This window comes from Heliconius melpomene, chromosome 10 (assembly GCF_056956725.1).
Source record: "Heliconius melpomene rosina isolate 202511_hmr_F chromosome 10, ASM5695672v1, whole genome shotgun sequence".
Taxonomy (NCBI): domain Eukaryota; kingdom Metazoa; phylum Arthropoda; class Insecta; order Lepidoptera; family Nymphalidae; genus Heliconius; species Heliconius melpomene.
The window spans coordinates 11,811,056-11,832,495 of NC_140398.1; the positions used below are offsets into that span (position 1 = coordinate 11,811,056).

General features: G+C 31.4%; 2 protein-coding genes across 2 annotated transcripts; one reads left to right on the forward strand and one right to left on the reverse strand.

The window, feature by feature from the left end:
- The first annotated feature begins 5,211 nt into the window (after positions 1–5,211).
- On the forward strand, positions 5,212–9,708 carry LOC146535654 (HEAT repeat-containing protein 3). Its single transcript, XM_085190775.1, has 8 exons — positions 5,212–5,426; positions 5,509–5,757; positions 5,835–5,940; positions 6,023–6,541; positions 6,993–7,254; positions 7,902–8,169; positions 8,693–8,992; positions 9,116–9,708. The coding sequence occupies exons 1-8, from the start codon at positions 5,301–5,303 to the stop codon at positions 9,236–9,238; spliced, it is 1,953 nt and encodes a 650-aa protein (XP_085046901.1). The 5' UTR covers positions 5,212–5,300; the 3' UTR covers positions 9,239–9,708.
- On the reverse strand, positions 9,532–21,035 carry LOC146535655 (uncharacterized). Its single transcript, XM_085190776.1, has 5 exons — positions 20,527–21,035; positions 13,567–13,682; positions 13,102–13,246; positions 12,016–12,175; positions 9,532–11,889 (listed from the first exon to the last, which is right to left on the reverse strand). The coding sequence occupies exons 1-5, from the start codon at positions 20,700–20,702 to the stop codon at positions 11,050–11,052; spliced, it is 1,437 nt and encodes a 478-aa protein (XP_085046902.1). The 5' UTR covers positions 20,703–21,035; the 3' UTR covers positions 9,532–11,049.
- Between the last annotated feature and the right edge of the window lie 405 nt (positions 21,036–21,440).

Genomic DNA, 21,440 nt, shown 5'->3' on the forward strand with positions numbered 1-21,440 from the left:
AGATCCGCTCTCCAGTTACCATGTACAGTGTACACCTGCAGAGGCTATTCAGCTACAGAAGATACTAAGCGACAAAATGAAATCAATGTCTGGGCAAAAACTCAATCTTTTTCAGAATTATAAAGTAAAAGTAATTCTGGAAATGTATAAAACAACATTTTTAATTAAAAGATAATTTAATTTGATGTTATCAAAAACAAAATGACCGGACATGAAGCCGGTTTGCAAATATGTATGTTTAATATGCTTAGTATAATTATAAATGTATAATTACAAATGAAGAATTTTAAACTATCTTCAAATTTACTTTGAGATTCAAATTTAAGATTTTATTGAATTTTATTGATTTTATTTGAGCATATTAAAAATGAAGTATAAATAAATAAAAATAAAACACCACGAGATGATGTCTGTACAAGACATCGGATTTAAGTGTTACTCGGAAGCGCTATTTCCGACATTCTGGGAACGTGCGATTTAAATGCATGTAATATGTAGGTACCTATATATGCGTTGCAAACAAGTTACCAAAAGTGCTGTTGTTAGGGTCTATACCACGACTGGCCTAAATAAAAGTTTGATTCCATTTAAACAGATTAGAATAAAATCTGCAAATCAACAACAAATACATTTTCAATATTAGAATAGGATTAGGAATCATTACAATTAAAAACCGTCATAATAAAAGTATTTAATTTTGTTTATATTAGTATTAAAGTAACGTGATAAATATTCCCAGTAAGTGATATCCGTTAGTTCATTAGTTAACCCGTCAATCAATGTCAATGGTTTCATCGAACATCGGTACGCTATGCCTATAGATTTTCCAGTAATTTCTGCAAACAAATTGGGGAAATAGCGAGGGAGTTCGATCAGCCGTGGGGAACGCTCAGCTTGGAAATTGAAATTGATTTATATAAAGTACGTCCATTACGGCGCGGCGCAGTTGACTGTATTTTTATAATATTTTAATGGACCATTAATATTTAAAATAGATTATATCTCATACTAGCGGCCCGCTCGCGGTTTCACCCGCGTGAACTACGTTATTATTAATTTCTGTCTCCATGAGTACCTACGTCCTATAAGTGACGTCCATGCAAAATTTGAGACTCCTAGCATTTGTAGTAACGAAGTTTCATACAAACTTTCAACCCCAAAAACAACCCCTTAGAAGTCGAATATTGCAAATTCCCGTCTTAGCGAGCACCTACGTCCTATAAATAACTCCTATGCAAAATTTGAGATTCCTAGCACTTGTAGTTTCTGAGATTTCGTGATGAGTGAGTGACCTTTCGATTTTATATACATATATATAGATATATATCCTAACTAAATTAAAACCTAGCTGGCTACCTTTATCTCAAGTGTTCATAAGTTGGTAAAAACTGTTACAATATTTCGAAAATACGAACAAGTTCGTGCGTAACATAATAACTTTATGTACCTGTAAAGTATCTAATTTGAGTGTCACCGCTGTTTGCATTATCAAAGCTACCCCTGTTACACAAACGCTTCAAGAGCCGGATCTCTTTATTTATTTTGTTTTCTTTTACACGACAAGAGCACCGCTTCGCTATCGCTTTTTATCTATCAACTCGTGTAAATAAGCCCGGAATCATTGCTGTAATGTAAATAAAGGAAGAAGTAACAGCCTCAACTAAACTTTGAAAGAATTATTATGCTTAATCGTAAACAAATAAAGCACTCGTCAATTATGTTCGTACTAAGTACTGAGACATTTATAATGAATTTAGACGAAAATAAATAAGTACATATTTGTATTTCAATAAGTGTATTGTAGTAGTTGTGAAATCATTTTTTGAATTATTAAAAAAAAATATCAACTCGCCGAACTTCTACGTAAAAATCTAAGGAATCCATGACTGTACACAAGGAAAAGAATAACATCCGGCAAAGTTTATTTGGTCGGATACTTACCAGCCCCATAAGCCGACTATACGGCGCCATGGGGTGGGAACGGTGAAGTAGACCCTTAGCGAGTAATTGTATTTACCTAACTTTTCCATTATGCCATAAAATTAAGACTGTTCGTCAGCTCATACATAAATATTAATCAATTGGATATTTTAAAATATTTTATTCAATTATATCTATTCGGCATTACATCGATATTACATATCTATTATTTGGTTTTGTAATTTGAGTCTCGTGAGCCGCGTAGTTAATAGGGGAGTTGGGAGATAAAAAGCGAGTCCTCAACAAAAGATTCATATTAAGCTACGGAAGCATGCCTGGATCCATTCAAAGCGAAATTCGAGTGGCATTGAAAACAGACTAGTCTGATTTCCGATTCAATCGATCACATTCGAATGAAGTAATACGATTGCTTTTTGTATTGTTGTTTTGACAAGGTAAGACTAGGAACAAACGAGTTAGCACGGTTGCGTTGAAACTCTCATCCTGTTCTTTTCAATTATTAGCGTCGTAGTAACATAATCGCGTCCGGTCGTATGTGTTATAATCGATTCTGTCCAAATATTGACGTTTTTTTAATTTCCTTTCGATTGTTACGACGGAAGAGGTGAATTTCTTTAGAGTTGTGTAATCAATATACCTACGTGGCCACCCTTCCCCGACGTTTACGTGAAACCTTACCTCAGGAATTGTGATCGATGTTACACATGTGATATTATTAAGTATCTACCTATTACATACGTATTCAGGACAGTCATAGCGCAGGGCCACAAAGTATGACTGTAAACGCGACTGGTTGTGGGTTGGATCCCCACTCGCAAAATTGCAAAGCGCGGCGTTAAGCCCCGCCACTCAACACGCAATGCCTCCTGAATTCGGCGGAAAGTAGACAACACTTAACACTAGATTCCATCTGCCTACCCTGCTGTGTGCGGGATACAGCGTGAAGCTGATTTAATTAATTTTTCTTTTAATTAGGAAAACATGGAATCCATTGCTCGGCCAATGTGAAGTTGAGGAAGGTATAAAAATAGTACCTATTATATATATTATATTATAACTCCCTCGACCTTGCTTATTAAGAACTTAAAGCCATTAAAGTATTTAAATTGCATTTATTCTTATTACAACTTAATATTACTTTAGTTTTTTTTATTTTTTTACATACAATGAGAGAAATTAGTGCACAATTGTTTAATGCTCGCTATTTAAATAATTCTTTGCAGGTACACTGGCATTTGTTTTTCTTCTTAACTATATATTTTTTATAATATAAGTACGTACATTTGTTATGGAATTCCAAAAACCTTCTGCACGAATGTTAAAAGGCGGTGTATTGTCAAATGAAACGAGGCGGACGATAATGGAATTTCTGGGAACAACCCTTGTGCTAGTGGGGTACGCCGCGTGGGGGTTGCGGGACGCGGTGTGGGGGATGAGGAGGGGAAGGGGGAGGGGAGAGGGGTGACAGTGGCGCGGTCCATCCATCACTCCGCGGGGGTGCAATTAGAGGATGTATATGTGCTGACACGTCGTGCCGCCAACGTGCATATACCACGGTCCATCTCGTGATGCGCTTATACCACTAATGAAAATAGTGAGACTATGAATTTTTAATGCACATCGTAAATTATACGCCATTATTGTAGCAGCTTTTAGTATAAAAGCTTTTATTTTATGTACTTGTTATATTTTTTTTTATTATAGTAGTAAACTATAGGAATAAATGTAATGTATTTTTTCGTACTCTTAAATTCGATCGTAATCAAATACTTATGCTTAGGTATATTAAAAAGTTTAACAGTACCTATATTATGACATACAGCAAAACTATATACAAAAAATTTAAGAATTTTAATGATGTATATTAACGTAAAATAGGGGTGTAGACGGAGGTACATGATACGTCGGCATTGCGGTAGCCGCCGCCGATTATACGCCGATAAGGCATAAAAACAACTTTTTGATTTATGAAGAAAGCTTCACAGGCGGCTACTGGGCGCCGACCGGGACACTCACTGCGCTTTAGTGACGTCATGAGGCATTCTTTGAAACTTCAAATCGATGCTCTAAATAAATATATCTGCATATACATATAATTTCATACATATATTCATCATTAATACGTGAAGCAAATCTTTAAACCCTTTTTTAGAAAAATAGTGTGGATGGACGAGTATAAAATTGGAATATCTATAGTTTATATATAGAGAAGGCGTACAGAATGCTATTATTTTTATATAATGTATAAATGCTATTGTAAAACTAGAATATATATAATAGAATATTATATTTTATGAATTGGTGATTAAATAAAAAGAACTAAAACATCAAGGCAGCTTACAAGTTGCAATTATGACTTCATAATATTCAAGTCAGTATGCTACATAATGGTCTCTCTAATGAAAAACTGATGTAACTACTCTTTTGGATAATTTATAAGGATTAGTATATTTTTTCAGTTAATCTAAAAGTCCACCTTCTCGTGTATATCCTGTGACTGTGAGCTAAACTTCCTCCCAGGAAATATACCACTTAACTAGAGATAAATTTATAATATTATATTAATCTGATGGCCATTACCTGAAATACGTTTACCCTAATGTTGTCTATCCTAACGCCCATGAAAGATTACAGGAATTTAGGACTTCAACTTTAGTTATGACCTGAACTGAGGCCGTCGTGGCGCAGTGGCACAAGGGAGTGATTGTAACGCGACCGTTGTGAGTTCGATCTCCACTCAAGGAAGTGAAATATTTATTTACGTTTATATTTCCATTCTTTTGCTTTGTTGTCGGGGCAAAGCACGGTTTTGAATTCTGCCACTCAACGAAACAGAGCTACTTCAAACGGGATGCTTAAACTCTGGTGTTGGTGGAAGCTTGCCAAGCCTTTACGAGCGTAGAAACGACCTATAAGCGTTTGTGAAGGATTGAAGCTGGTGGAAACGTATCATAAAGTAAAAAAATAACATACACATTATTAAATTATTTTTTTCAAATGTAAATTGAAAATGAAAATCATCTTAATATATATATATATATTTTTAATATTTAAAATTAACAGTAGATGCAAATCATGATTTATGACCTCGACTAAATATTAACCTAATATTTTAGATTTTAGGTACTGTAGTATAAGTAAATGTATTTTTTCCGTTTCTATACTTTTAATAGTATACTTTATTCAATATTTCTAGAGTTTTACTTTTTTTATGATTTCTCTTAACAGCTAAAATAAATGTCACTATGAAATGTCAGTTGTCTCATGTCAATGTCAGTGATTTTGTCTATGATCATATAAAACACCTGGGGTGTGGAATTTTGTATTATAGGTTATTATAATTGTTTATTATAAAAAAAATGGGTAAAGTAAGGAAACGCAAGGAAAATAAAGCATCTACCAATGTATCAAACGACACAGAGGACAGTGAGTTTCCTGAAGACTCTAAAGAAAATGCAATTCAAACAATAATTGATCAACTGCAAGTAAATAAGCTACTATTCCTTATTAAATTTACTACTTGGTCGAAGATTACAATATTTATTTATTAGTATTGTTTCCTTTCAGACTGCAAACGTTGAAGAAAAATTTTGTGGTCTACAGTCGTTTGCAATGTTGATTGAAAATTCAGAGACGTTACAGCAAATGATCAATCGTAACTTGATAAAAATTGTTGCTCCGCTCATCATTGACCATGCTTCGCCTGTCCGAAATGCTGCAGCTGGTTCTCTTAGAAATCTTTCTACTACATTTGATATGTGTGTTATTTTAATGGAGCATGATGTTATGACACCTTTAATGACTTATTTTCATCAGGTACGTTGTTTATTCCTCGGCATTATAATAAATATTGTTATAAAATAAGGCTAAAATTTTTTCAAATTTGTTTTTAGTATGCCGAATCTTGGATTCCAGACTCAAGCTCTAATACTAACAGTGAAGATATTGATACCTTCATTCAATGTGCAAATCTATTACTTAATTTATGTGAAAGTTCAGGTAACAATAACTTTTGTGGTTTATCAAATATTTATTTCTGTTATTCAATCTATCATCATCATTTATAATATTTTCATTTCAGATTTGGCTGTAAAATATATTGGAAATTCAAAAATTTTAGAATTTTTTCCAAGATTTTTAGACTTGCCTACCTTTGGACCTGATATTGTTACAGTAATTGTACAGTGTTTATTTGTAGTAGTTGAAGATAACAAATTAGCTGTTGAAAAAGTAAAGAATTTTTCTGAAAAACAGCTAAATGGACTTTTATGTCTTGAAAGTAGTGATCCATCAACTTTACTTATAAAAGTGCTTGCAAGTGGAGTCATTGTAAATTTCACTGATGCTAATATTGATACATTACCTTTGGATATCATGAATCAGATACTTGGGACACTTACTAAAATATTATCAGTGGACCATCAGTTGGCTTGTAACCAACTATCAAGCAACATTCCATCAAGTGATACATCAGAAAAAGCTGAGGTTCCTAAAAACAAAGAAGGTCTTCAGCTGGAGAAACAAATTAAATCTATTTTGCAAGTTTTAGATGCCCAACAAAGGGCTCTTGAAATAGTAGCCAACATATGTTCATGTGAAAGTGAGTTCTTCTTTACCCAATTTTATTATATTTTTTTTAATTTATGCTGTGTCCTGCATATAACAGGATAGGTAGAGGTAACCTAGCATAAAGACATGCTGCACTTTCCAATTAGTCTGCAAAACATTGAGTTATTGAATGGGGAAACTTGATGGAAATGAAAATTGTTCATATGATGGGTGGTAATTGAATCCATGTCCATCATATGCTAGTTGCAGTCACAGGTACTGGTGCAACGGCTATGACTGTCATATAAAAAAGCATAATGTGAAATATTATTAAATATTTTCGAAAAATAAATTGCTTACAAAAAAAGGGCTCCTTAAGCCTACACTTAGTTTGCAAGTTCAAAGCAATGCTTTGAGCTCCTCACTCTGCAACAACACCCATACACACCCGCACTATCACTTCATGGAATGCTAAACAGTTTCTTCTCTTACTTTTACTATAGGTGAAGAGAGTTCATCAGAAGAACATGAAACATCTGAAAGTGAGGAGACAGATGATCTACCAGAAGCAATGAGCAATGAAGATATAAATGAACCAAATAAGGAGGAGTCAATGCCTTCTGAAGACATACTATCATCAATAATACTAGAGGCATTCATTTCTTATGATATGTTTGAAAAAGTGTGGGCCCGATGTCAAATGCTTTCAGAAAATGTGCTTTTAACATTAAAAGAATATGAAGGGACAAAAGTAGTATATAAAAAGTTAGTCATTCATATTTGCATACATTAATTACCTTTTAATACTATTTCCATACATATTTTTCAACTTCATCCTGTATCCTCAATATAGCAGGGTAGACAGAGACAATCTACTATCAGAATACTCCATTCATGCTTTTGATAAGTAAGGAGATTTAAATGCTGCTCTCTGTTTTGCCACAAAAGTTAAAAAATATGTATGGAAATAGTATTAAAAGGTACAGAGTATTAAAAGGGACAAAAGTAGTATATAAAAAGTTAGTCATTCATATTTGCATACATTAATTACCTTTTAATACTATTTCCATACATATTTTTCAACTTCATCCTGTATCCTCAATATAGCAGGGTAGACAGAGACAATCTACTATCAGAATACTCCATTCATGCTTTTGATAAGTAAGGAGATTTAAATGCTGCTCTCTGTTTTGCCACAAAAGTTAAAAAACAAAAAAATCCCCGTGGGGAACCTACAACCATTGCATTTACAAGTGAGCACTGTGTAGCAAAACTATTATGGCCGTAGTAAACATTATAGAAATGTTAGATAATATTAATATTATTATCTACCGTTTGAGGATGGTGTGCAAAATAAGCTTAAAAAAAAGTTAAACATAATGCTTTACTATATTTTCTTATTATATTTTCAGATTATTAAATCTGCATACTCGTTCACTGCTATGCCTAAACAATTTGTTATTGACACTACCATTAGACAATTTTGGTGGTGTAGATGGTGTTTACAAAATTTGGGTGGAAGCTGGTAAAATGGTATTTGAGCAGAATACAGAGAACTTTGATCTTTTAGAAGCAGCAACAGCGGTCATGAGAGCTGCATTAGATAAAATTAAATTAAAAATAAATGGAATCTACCCTGAAAAGAATCTGTTCCAAGAACTAGCTCTGTCTGACATTGAGGTAGTGTATATAGCTTTATCATTAGCTTAGAGTTTAAACTATAGTAGAAAATACAAATCAATTTTTTTATTTGTTAAATTGTAAAAATCCATCTGAAAATGTATGTTACGTTTTTTAAACAGATTTTTGGTTCCTAAGATAGTCTGTTAGCAGATTTACACTCTTGGTCGATGTTATGTGAATATTTATTAAATTTAATAATTATAAATTATTTAATAATACTTAAAATACAGCTTTTCTCACCGCACACAGCAGAGGAACCTAATATTAAGACGCTTCATTCCCCATTTTCTGCCGAATTCTGGAATATTGCGTGTTGAGTGGCAGAACTCAAGGGCGCGCTTTGCCTTTTTTAAAATTAATTTGACATATATTCTTTGTATTTGAGGCCATCACAGTGCAGTGGGATCCTCACTCAAGTGTATGAGTAATAACCATTTCCCTGTTCCGATAACATAAAATATAAGTTCTGAAAATTCTATAGTACGTCGACGTTAACACTAAGTTCCCTTTTTCTTTACAGTTAATTTTAACTGGTATAAAGGAGTGCCAAGTAGCTGAAATACGGGCAAATCTTATTAGAATGATTGGAAGCCTATCACTATTATTATTTAGCACTTTAAATGATACTACTTCAAATGTCGTTTGCGTCATTACCGAGTTCATAATTGAGCAAGCAGCAAAAGAAAGTGAAGTGTGGGTGATAGCAGAAGCTATAGACACATTAGTTGACTTGTATTCAGAAGATGAAACTGATGAGTTAGCGGCAAGAGTGAATTTAGTTGAAAAGTTGGCACTTTTACTACCAGCAATAAAGAGCAAGGTATTTTTTATAATATAAATTTTATATTTTTTTCGCTACTTAACACAAAATGCCTTTTTGCAATTTACTGACTTTTTGAAATTTATTGACTTTTTTTTTTAATTTATTGACTTTTTTTTTCAGGCAAGGCAGCAAGTCAACATTCCTAAAGACTACAAAGTATTAGTGTCCACTGCCCTTTCAAATTTACCAAGATTTATAAAGTATAAAAGACCACGACTTAGTAATTATGTAATTTTGCAATAAACAATAACCATAGTGTGTAAACGCGACGGTTGTGGGTTCGATTTTCACTCGGGGGGAATGAATTATTTTCCATATTATTTTTCACTTTGGTAAGAAATCAAAGTGCGATGATGAGTTCCACGGCTATCGGAGAGCCACGGGAGTGGGGTGTTCTCATCACACTAAGTTCCATCTACCAACCCTGCTATGCGGGAAAAAGCGTCAAGCTGCTTTACTATAAAGTAAACAAACCTCTACATAAGTAAAGTTCTACATAATGAATTAAAAATAAGGAGTCATTATAAAACCTGAAATAATATTAGTAGCTTTATTTATGTTTCATGGCATAAAAGTTTTCTTATTTAACATATCAACATGATATTTTACATACACATTTAATAGATTATTTTTTGTTTTTTTTTATTTTGTAAATATTATCTTGTAAGAATTAATCAAAATCTAAATAAATGTATACTCAGTGACCGACCGCAGTAATATTTATTATTTATTTTCCATCAATTAACATATATAAATTATAAACATCCCAAATAGTATCTAAATATAAATAAACTTAACCATTGCACACATTGTTTCCATTTTAGCAGTTAACTGATATCACTGCATAATTTATATACATTCATAGGTTTTCCCCAATGTTTACTTTTACGCAACAAATTTGCTATTTTAAACCTCAAATTTGTACTTTATAAAAAACGTATATGCGTATTATTGTTTTTTAATCTTAGTAGACTCAATTATTTATTCTATTAAAATTTAAATGTGTTATTAAATGTAGATATTTTAAAATATTAAATTTCGATTCCCATAATATTAAATAATCTTATATTGTTTTACGTACATGCTTGCTATATGAATTTGAAGTTTAAAAAGCAGAATTTACTGGGTAAAAATAATAACTTGGAGCACAAAACCTATTATATTATTATTTTATTAGTAAAGTATGTTACAAAAAATGATAATAATAAAAAATAATATAACATCAATTAAACAATAACACAATATATAAGATTAAAATAACCACAATATAGTGATGTGTATCAAGTTATCACAATTTTCTTCTATCCCTATAATTATTATGGCAAAATAAATTTTGAAGCATTTATATAGTTATAAAAAGGGTCTAACAGGTTAAGAATATGAAAATTCCAATGATATGTATAAAAGTTAAGGGTTTTTAAATGATAATAATAATGATAATGAAAGTATTCATTAGAAGCCAGTGCATAGTTAATTTACTTAACCTACTGGACCCTCAATTTTAAAAATAATTGAAAATGATAGTTTCACATAAAGATGCACATACATATTCAACGTAACGATTTATATTATATATTACAATTACATTAACTTTTCTATTAAAATAGGATATTTTTTGTTTCAAACAATATATTAATTAAATTTTTAGTGTCAATAAAATTTTAAACACTTAACAATAAATTTGATAGCAATATACAATTGGCATAAATAATTGGTTTGGTAACAATTGTTTTGGTATTTGCCACCGATTCATAATTCATAGAAATAGGTATTTGCTTTTCAATTTCATAAAATAAATATTTGAGATCCAAATACGCTAAAAAAACTTTAAGATTTAGGCTAATTTATAAATTACTTTAAAATGCAATAATGATGCCTAAATGTATAAGAAAGTAGTAGTAAGACTTTTTTTTTATAAAGAGCATATTTCGGGTAAATTGAAATTAATTAAGAAAACCAAAAAATGTAATGATATTAAATGCTCATTGTGCCCTGCCCTATTTATTTTCATTCTGTAATTCATAGATATATTATTTTAGATGTTATAAAATCTTCTAGGCTATATTTCCATTTACATTGGCGGTGCTGGTTTCACCATAGTGACTTCTCCTTGGCTTTGGGATAGGATTCGGTGAATTTGCACCATTTCTGTCGAACTTTTGCCTAATTTCAGATACAGATAGGCGACTATTATCAAAACCTAAATCGTCTTCAATCAAAGCAGTGTTAAGTTTATTTATTTCCCTCTCAAGCTCTCTAGTTGCCCTATCAATTTCTTGAAAATCCCTCTCAGTACTTGATATAGAATTATCAACACTCTTCTTTCTCACGTCGTTGTAAACTTTACAGACCACTTTTTGTGGCTCTTCGTTGCTATTAATATCAACATTATTTGCATTTAAATTTATATCATAAGCGACATAGCTGCTATCGAAAGTATTTGTTAGACTCTTACTCCTTTTGTTGGTAAGCGGATGAAAGTCTTCTAAGTTGCCTCGTCGAAGTCTTATATCGTCTTCATTGACACTAGAGTTTCTTCTATATTTCACTATGTCTATTTTAGGAAACGGTTCTCCAGTAGCGATATCTCTTGTCGATTCTGACCGAACTTCAACTGCATCGTCATCCGATTCTTTATTTTCGTTATTATTTTCTAAGTCTTTGGTATTTTCTTTCACAGCATCTTTAAGGTGTTGTTGTTCGTCAACTTCGGATTTATCAAGTTGTGTCGTTTCAGGAATTGGTTCATTTTGGATGTTAACATTTTCTTCATCTTCAACGATTTTTAGATCGACTTTTATATTCATATTTTCTATGTCATCATCTATTGTAACGTTTGAAATCTTGCTGTCGTCAGTTTCTGTGATACGCAGTTCCGAGTTTTCGCTGGTTATCTGTATTAGAATTATATATTACAACTATAATAATTATATATATAATTTAAAGATTTATTTACATTTAGTAGTTTAATTTTTATAGGAAGTCGTATGTAAATTAACTAGAATAAGATGATGACTTACGGATTCATCAGCGGCAAGGCTAGAAGGTGGTGGAGGCGCGCGTTTTTTCTTTCGCCGTGAAGCTCGTACAGGCGGTATGGGGGCTTCATCAAACGGATTTGTACTTTCCATGCTAAGCCTTGATCCCATAATGTCGCTACGTGCCATGCGGGGTGTGACACTGAAAAAGGAATTTAAATTGTAAATGTCGAATGTTGTTTATTTCATTTGCAATGTGTATTGAATATATTGGCTAAATTACACATTACATTACACAAAACAGCTGACATAACATCGCCTTCTTTTCCTTTAATTAATAGCGTTGCATATCTTTAACTCTTATCAGTAAAAATGTATACGTAGTATATTTATTATATGCTACATATTTATATAAATGATAAACTAGAGCCTGATCCTTAATAAGTGTAAGATTATGAAAAATGCAGTGGTTTCTAATGAATTGTTTTTATCATATTTATATTGCTTTTGAATTAAACTAGCCATATGGTTCTTGACCATAACAGTAACTTCAGTAGATAACTGTAGTAACAACAAATAATTAGAAACCAGTCCATTTTTACATGTGTATCGTGGTAGACTCTTTTTCTCAATATTTACATTCTAAATTTAAGTGATTACTAAATTTGGATAAACAAATAGGTTTATAGAATATTAATTGGCCATCCTATATAAGACTTATTATTATAAGAATCCCGATAATTTTCCTTTGGAATTGAAATATTTACGACTAAATTAATAAATCTATTACTAAGGTTAATTGAAATATTAGTAAACTCGCTAAATACAGTTACTGATGTGAATTAGGCTATATTGATTGGCAGTTTGTACATTATGTTAACTATATTTTAATAGGTACTAATAGAGTCGATTTTCGAGTTTTGCTATATTTTCCTGGCGTATGTTTTAAACTAGTTGCAGATTAACTAATGAATATAGTTAGAAAATCGTCCATTTGTTCAATTATGTTAAAAGAACATTGCAAAATTAGTGCAAGTAATACCTTGTGTTTATCAAAATATGCAAAAAACATTCTTCTGTAATTATGTATGAATAACTAATATTGATTGTTCGCGTTTTTCTTTTTACCTAAGCGAATTGACTTCTTGCTGGGAGCTGCGCAAGCGTTCTTGGAATCGCGAGCGCGGTAATGGCGTAACGGAGCCGCCGTAGACGTAGCGGTCAGCACGCTCAGGTGACCCCACCGTGCTGCGGGCCCCCGACGTTGATGAATCTGCGGATTTACATATAAGTATATAATATTATTATATTGTAAGATATGAGAATTTTTATTACCAATGAGACCGTCGTGGCACATCACGTGGCATTGTAAACACGACAGTTGTGTTCGATTTTTTCGATTCGAAAATTTTAGTTGTTATTTTTCTATTTACAATATTATTTTTTAGACTTTTGTTTTTGTTTAAGTTTGGGCATACAAGTATGTAGCTTTAAAGTCGGTTCAATTTTTTAGTATTTTTTTGTCTTTTAATTATAGAGTCATATATAGTAAACTATTGATGTTAGAAATAATAAAAAACATGTAAGTCTTACATTGCAAAGCTCGCCGAAACATAATTGGACTATTATCTCCATTGACTTGATTATTGATTTTGGTCTTAGAAGATTGATCACCTTTTTTCCCTTTCCTCATAAAAGACCGCAGAGACCTGGAAAATGATATGAGTATTATAACAACTTAATATTGGTTAATATGATTAAATTCATAAATAAATAAGGAGTTTGTATATAAAAAATAGAGTTAATACGTAATAAATTTTGAGTAACATGTTTTTGAGGGATATTCAGTATAAACTAACAAAGTCATTAATATATAGACTACGTAATTAATTACCACTTTAATTTATACCGAATGTCTTAATATCCAGGACTTTTTTGTAACTATAATGTTAGTATATTGAAGATTTTAAAATTTGATTGCAGATAAATTTTAATGAGTTCCGTAAATAAAAAATAAATAATATTTATTAGAAATTAGGTGATAACATCCCGACGTGAGAACTTACAATACAAATAAAGGAAAAAATTTGAAAAGCGTTTATTTATAGGTATTTCATAGAAAAAATCATTACATACTTATATTTTATACAAAATAAGTAATTTTTAATATTGTAATTTTTTTTAAGTTAATTTGGAGTGAGTCCGTTGAACTGCAATCCTAAAATTCGTCACGAGTTTTGAGATTTCGGAACGAGTCCGACTCGCACTTGACTGGATTTTTTCCCACGATATTGTGTAGGTTCCTTTATTGAATAATTCTACAATTAAGCACCCTGACATACTAAGGTAGGTGGATAATGATACTACTTTATATTTGGGACTAAGGCAATTGTTAAACATGAACTCTCACAAGGATCCTCGGCTAGCGGATGTCTGTAGGCGCAATGGCCAGTGACAAAAGTAATGGTAGTTTAGTGCACTTGATTCCACTTGAACGGTCACAATTGTGCCGTGACGGTTTCTCTCACGCTCCCACTTCGTATAATTATGGGGAAGAATATCTGAACTTTTTTAAGGTAATCGACTTATATTATATATGACATAGATAGAAATGGTAAATCAAATGTAATTCGCAATTTTTTTTATTTATATTTTTTTCAGCTAAGTATGTAATAGGTAAAGCTTCGATGTTAACAATTTAGGTATCTACCGCTAAAGTGTGAATATAAATAACTAAAGAACTGCTATCATTCTACCTTCTATGATTTTTATTCTGTTAATTATGAAAAAAGACTAGAGTCAATGGAATTTTACCACAAAATTAAAAATAGCCACCTAATTTACGACCTACATGAGGCATGCATCTGTATTCCGTATACGTTAGGTGTAGGTGTACTCGGCTAGATAGTGCAGATGTAAACAAGCTTAACTGCACGCGTATGTTTGACATTAAATCTTCTAGGTCGAGTAGATAAAACGAGATTTGACCCGTTCTTGAACTGACAATATTTACCCTTGCACATAATCTTGTATGTCGCTGTTCATTAAAGATGATTTAGGTATAATTTAAATAACCAAATGCTGCAGATAAATACAATATGCATATTTTAATAGGTATCTATAAAAATAATTACATGAATCTTAAAGTAAATTGAGGTATTAATTGGAAAAAACAATACGCCTTTCAAATATCAGTATAATTAAAATTATAGTTATTGTTTTATACGCTAACTCATCCGAACGAGGTTGTGACCTTCGAAAAATAGGTGATGTTAATGAACGGTCGATGCTCTAAACAAACAATGATGGCATCCTCGTGACCCACATTGTATGTGGCCTGTGCATTCTTATATATTTATCATATATTAAGATGATTCATTGTTATCTTTCTTATCAACGATGATATAATTTTTTAAATAGAGCGTGAAGCAAAGGCTTAGAGATCCGACGCAACGGTATCGTTTCATCTTTAAGGTAAACTTAAATATTAAAGTACTGTAATAAAAAATATAATTAACATGAAATATAAAAAGTGAATTTAAGTACAATATAGAAATTTTCTTAATTTAACAACTACCTATTTACTAAATTTAATTCTTAAAAAATATATCTTTTTTTTACATTCTTAATTTAAAAACGAATATATTTTTAACTAACTAGTAGTTTCGTCATTATGGATAGAGCATAATTATTAACATATCAGTTTTTTAATTTTAACTGCAATTAAAGACTGACTTCAGTCTAAGTGTAGTATTTGTAAATTAAACTTTTTAGCCTCAGTGTTTATGGTTCTTATTTCCCTAACATTATCTTCAGTATGTGTTCATATTTATAAAAAGTATGAGACAATATTCTTGGAAAATATGTATTTGTAATAAATAAGGTAATAAATTTTGTTCTTCTTTCTTTTAAGTAGAAGTGCAGTAAAAATAAATGACAATATTATGTAGTGACTAAGATTTACAATATATGAAAGGCTGCTTAATGCTTTTGGCCTTTTAAATCTTGGAATAGTTAATTAAACGGGCAATTAAGTACTTATGTAAAAAACATTTGATTATTTTATACTTTTAAAAGTAATATAAACTCTGGCTGCTACTCTTTTTGTTTCTTATTTGATTAATTTAAATATTATTGAAAATATTTGTATGTTTATTTGCAGATATAATTATATTTATCAAATTCAATTTAAGAACAAGAGATGAAAAAAAGTTGGAATAATCAAATAATCAAAGAACGGTCTGACGCAAAAAAACATTTGTGTGTTAACTCTTATAATATAGATTATACGTATATACTTATAACTTTATAATATTAATACATACTAATAACTTTATATTTTTTTAAATTTGCTATTATTAAGAAATCGGAAGTTCAGTTGAAGCAATAAATAACGTTTCGAAACAATAGAAATTTGTAAGAAGATTCAACTCATCAAGTCTATTAAATAAAACTTTCCAATTTGTTCATTGAGCGATATGATTGTATGGAGCAATGTTTCAGACAATTTAAATGTTACAGTTATTAGTGTCGCTTTCAATTGTTATGTCATTTAATAAACTATTACGATAATTAGAAACGTGGACATCAAATTATTATTTTTATATTACGATAATACTTAATATGTACTAATTGAGAAGCAATTTTGCAATAAATATTACAAGTAACGGTAACGTTGTCAACATTTTTACAGTTAGTTACTGATATAGAGTACCTAATATAGTATAATACCTTACTCTCATATTATATGAAAATACGCATCTAATTATTAAAGACAACTAAAATTCACCAGTATATTGATGCTGATTAATGTATGTAATTAAATGTATGTACAGAAGTTCTGTATACAGTAGTCGTATCAGATTTCTGCAGTTTGTACTTACTCATTAAAAATAATAAAATGTAAAAAACACCACTACCGCAGTGTGGAGGTCGTTTAGGAATTAAATAATGACAAGACAGGGATTTATGAGCCTGCGCAGTAAACTAAAGGACATTAGTAATAAAAATTGTATTTAATATTCACATATATACTATAAATAGATAGTTTTTTTTTAAATTATAAATTTAATAATGTATATTTATACCTAAACTGTAATATAAAAGTAATTAAAGTAACAGGTTATCCTGTAATGAGATTTTTGGATCGATGCCAAGGCACGTCCAGAGTTAGACTTACGAAGAAGTTTGTTTCATAAAGACTCATTATATTATAGTAATGTAACATTACTTCGAAGTTAGTATAACTTCACGCTATATTGCACACATAATAGGATAGGCGAATGGAACCTGGGAACCTAATGTTAAGATACTTCGTTCCCATTAGCACAGTTCCGTCCCTCACGAATTCTTGAGACATTGCGTGCTTAGAGCCAAATCTGAACCAGAGCGAGGAATTGAAAATAGTAAATATTTCATTTCCCGAGTGGAAATCAAACCTACGATTATTTGTGTCGTCGCGACGGGATCGGAATATCTGCATATCCATTCGTAAATAACTAATTATAAACTCTACCTTACAAAAGATACATGGGTCTTTGGGGAATGTTTTCAAATATTTCTAAATTCCTTAGTTCAAAAACAAATATTAGGTAGTTGTTATGGAACTGGCATAAAATACATTTATACTGTTTGATTAAGATGGTTAAGGACCAATAATTGCTCGATTAATCGTCTTTTCCGATTATTTTAAATAGGTCAAACATATCAACAATGATAGTTTTCGATGTTGTAGAGTGTAATAGGGTTAGACAAAAAATTATTAGGAAACCCCCGACCTAAAAAGTTTACTCCCTACAATGGACTTATTAGCACCTACTTATAAAATAGAAAATACCAGGAATCCTGATAGAGAATTCTTTATGTGATGTTTATATAACTACAAATAATAACTGGTTGTCTGTGTAACGTGATAACGTCAATAATTGCATTGTATTGTAAAAAATTGCATACTCATATGAATTTTATAATAAAAAGGAGTTAGGTAATTGATTTAAATAAAAACATTCATTTAGCTTCGTTAATTCAAATATTTTTTACTTAAATTATGCAGATTAATTTCAAGTAACGATGTCCTTTTTAATTACTAGTAACAATGAAGTGATAGATGCGATGTAGAAGGGGCACAAGCTGAACGCTTTTATATCGTGTCTCTCTATCGTTTGTTCCGCGCTCTCGCTTGCACGTTCGGCTCAGGCGGAACGTGACAATGAATCATGCTTTTTCGTGTGTGCAGCCGTCATTCGTCAAAAAAATAAAGGATAATAGTTATACGGAGCTATTTTAAAGTATACTATATTACCTTACCTATTCCTTATCCAATTAGATACGGTACTTAAATTATTTTCCTTATGTACCTACATTAATGTTTACAAAGTTAACATTTACAATATAGTTTTAAAATGTACACCTTAAAGATATCACAGATTTAAACGACTACTCTACCAACTACTTTTTCCCCTAATCTTATCTCTTTAAACTAAGCGTCAAATAATAAAATATCCATAATTGTACTATATTCAGGGTGAAGTCGCGAGCGCAAACATAGTTTTAGTATACTTATTTTAAATAAATAATTGATTATTGATTCGTGTTTTGTTTGCGAAGTGTTATAAAGTGACATCAACACTATTTATAAACGTTCGGACGTTGCGTTCGTCAACCGTATGTAAATACATAATCTTTTGATATTATGTGAGGATGACACATATTTAAAAATGTTTTCATATCCTTTTTACCTGATATACCTATTTCTTTTCTTCCAAAATACATACTTGTTCTCCGTTGGTTTTATCGGATACAAGGAAATAGCTTTGAAGTGCACTTTTTTCTATTTATATAAATATTAATATTTTATCTATAGGTAAGTTATGTATATCATGCAGAGTAGGCAAAAAGAAATTATAATTTTATAGTGATTCATAAGTCAGTCATCCTTAGTGGTGCAGTTTTGGACTCAAAATCTTTTCTAGAGTACCAGTACGTTTGTCGCTTGTGAAAATGTCTATGCGTGTAATGTTAACATCTTATATAACAAGTAGTACCTAGTGTTCTGCACCCGCTCTAACTACTTACGTTGTCATTTCCCGTTTCGGCGAATAAGCGCATAAAAATGTATTCTTAACGACTTTACATTATACTTCTTTGATATTCATTGGCTTTGTCCTAATATAAGGTACCTGTTAGGTATACTGATATATGGTTGGTAATAATCATCCGGGTAAATTGGTCACTCCATTAGTGAAAACTGCATTAAAATCCATTGCAAACTTTGGAAAAGTCTAAACGTATACACATCGTCGGTGGATAGCGATTTAATTTTATGCACAAACTATGAAAAATAATAAATATAAAGTATATATATTGGTTATATTTCAACATCACTAAAACATTCACAAGCTTCCGTCAAATCAATTATCATTTATGTTTCATATATATATATATATATGTACCTACCTATACTATATGCAGCTAGATATCATATGAAATCTTGAGATAAAGCATGACCGTACTAATATACTTGATAATATATTAGACACGGATTTTAGTTTAAGAATCTTGCATACCAATGTAAGGTATGTATTTTTTGTATTTATTTGTATTTTTTTTATATGGAGATACGGAAGGAGGCTTTCAGTAGAACCTTTATGGTATATGGTGGTATATTTCAAAGAAAAAACATTTTATTGTAAGTTGGATAATTTATAAATAGCGTATCTAAATGAAATATCGAAAATAAAAAAAAGGTTTAGTAAACTGAAAAAGCAATATCAACCTTTCTATATAGCGTAGACGAAATATGGTACTAAAAGAATTTAATATATACACCTATGTGCATTTACCGATTATAAATTTTATTTCACCTTATATCATCGTTCTAAGATTTAGACTGTCAGATTTAGTCTACACTACACTGAACATGATAAAATAACAATGTGTTTGATCAAGAAGATAATTATTCACTGAGGTCATGTTCTGATACCTAAAGACATACTGTATAATATATAAATATACACATTTATAACATTATAAATTATAATAAAAAATAGTTCTATATTTTATTTTCCTAAAAAATATTTTTATATGCAGATTGCTTTGATATATGCGTCATTAATACTTAGACCTATTAATTCTCAAAAGAAAAGTAATAAACAACACGGAATGCCTCCTGAATTCGTCAGAAAGTGGGGAATGGAGTGTCTTAACACTAGGTTCCCTATGCCTACCTTGCTATGTGCGGGAAAGAGCTGCTAGAATTTAAGCAATAGGTAGATTTGATCTTCAAGTAAATCAAAATTTTGGATTTACTTGAACTCGTATAGTTAAACATAATCAACGGACATGTTATGAAAATAGTGGAGGAAAAGTCGATTGTCGTGACACGTCGTGCTCATATTTGCGGCAGTATAGATTGTGACCGCAATTCTTCCGGATTTAATACTTAGAAATTGAATAGATCCATAAACGAGGTGACTAATGTTTCTAAATATTGTAATAACCATGAAAGAAAGAAGATGCTTTAAAGCTATAACTTATACTTAAGCTAAAACTTACCACGAATTTTTGAGGTCTTTTATTCCAGAAAATGTAATGCTATTGGACCTGCTCAATCTCCGACCAATAGTCCAAAACCGGATTTTGTTATGATTATCATCTTCCCGGAACGGATTAAGATGTTCAGGATAATCATGAATGGAGATAGTCTTCCGAGGCCCCGCCATCGCCGTCATTATTGCACCATTAGTAAGGAAATTCCAATTTTCAGAGTTTTACATAATACGCGTCCACACAGAAATACAGGCGTCGACCACTTCGTTTTTTTATCTAGTATCACAATTAACTTATCACAAGCTGATAGCGCGTTGTATCGTCTTATCATAAGGAGATAATTGCGGGGAGTTTGTTTGCGAGTTTCGCGGCACGTGGTACAGAGCTGGTGCTCGACGTTACGGCGCTCGGCGTCACGGCCAGAGGCACACTAGCCCTCTCCGCCGGCAGCGCACTCGCCGTCGCCGATACCGCTATCGTAGAGCTGAGCGCATCCATGCAGCTCATAAAATAAATGATTATATTATACTACAATCCACTTAATAGGTAATTTTTTAACGAAATCTAAATAAAGTGAGAAGGCAATCTGAGCAACTCTACGTCATCGCGACTAATTACCTACCGACGCTAATTAATGACGACAAATCAAAGTATCAAACTGCGCAACAAACAATTATTCTTTCATTTCTATTGTTTTGAATTTTTAATTTGTATTAAAATAGTGGCAGACATTTTGAAAAAAGTATCTTGGTGTAGAAAGAAATACCTACAGTAGTCATTTACTTCCATGACGTCACGTTCATAAAGCAGTTCTAGATGCCGAAGGCCAAGTAAACTTCAGAAAATATCACACTTTGGAATATTTTATTAGGAGCTCTATGTCAACTTCATGTACTCGTATTACGCAATCGTACAACTAC

Excerpts from the sequence above, each read along its gene's own strand:
- LOC146535654 (XM_085190775.1), top strand. The coding sequence starts at position 5,301 with ATGGGTAAAGTAAGGAAACGCAAGGAAAATAAAGCATCTACCAATGTA. Across the intron at positions 5,941-6,022 it reads TAATTTATGTGAAAGTTCAG|ATTTGGCTGTAAAATATATT; the intron begins GTAACAATAACT and ends TTTTCATTTCAG. Across the intron at positions 6,542-6,992 it reads CAACATATGTTCATGTGAAA|GTGAAGAGAGTTCATCAGAA; the intron begins GTGAGTTCTTCT and ends CTTTTACTATAG.
- LOC146535655 (XM_085190776.1), bottom strand. The coding sequence starts at position 20,702 with ATGACGGCGATGGCGGGGCCTCGGAAGACTATCTCCATTCATGATTAT. Across the intron at positions 13,247-13,566 it reads GTTTCGGCGAGCTTTGCAAT|ATTCATCAACGTCGGGGGCC; the intron begins GTAAGACTTACA and ends GTAAATCCGCAG. Across the intron at positions 12,176-13,101 it reads CAAGAAGTCAATTCGCTTAG|TGTCACACCCCGCATGGCAC; the intron begins GTAAAAAGAAAA and ends TTCCTTTTTCAG.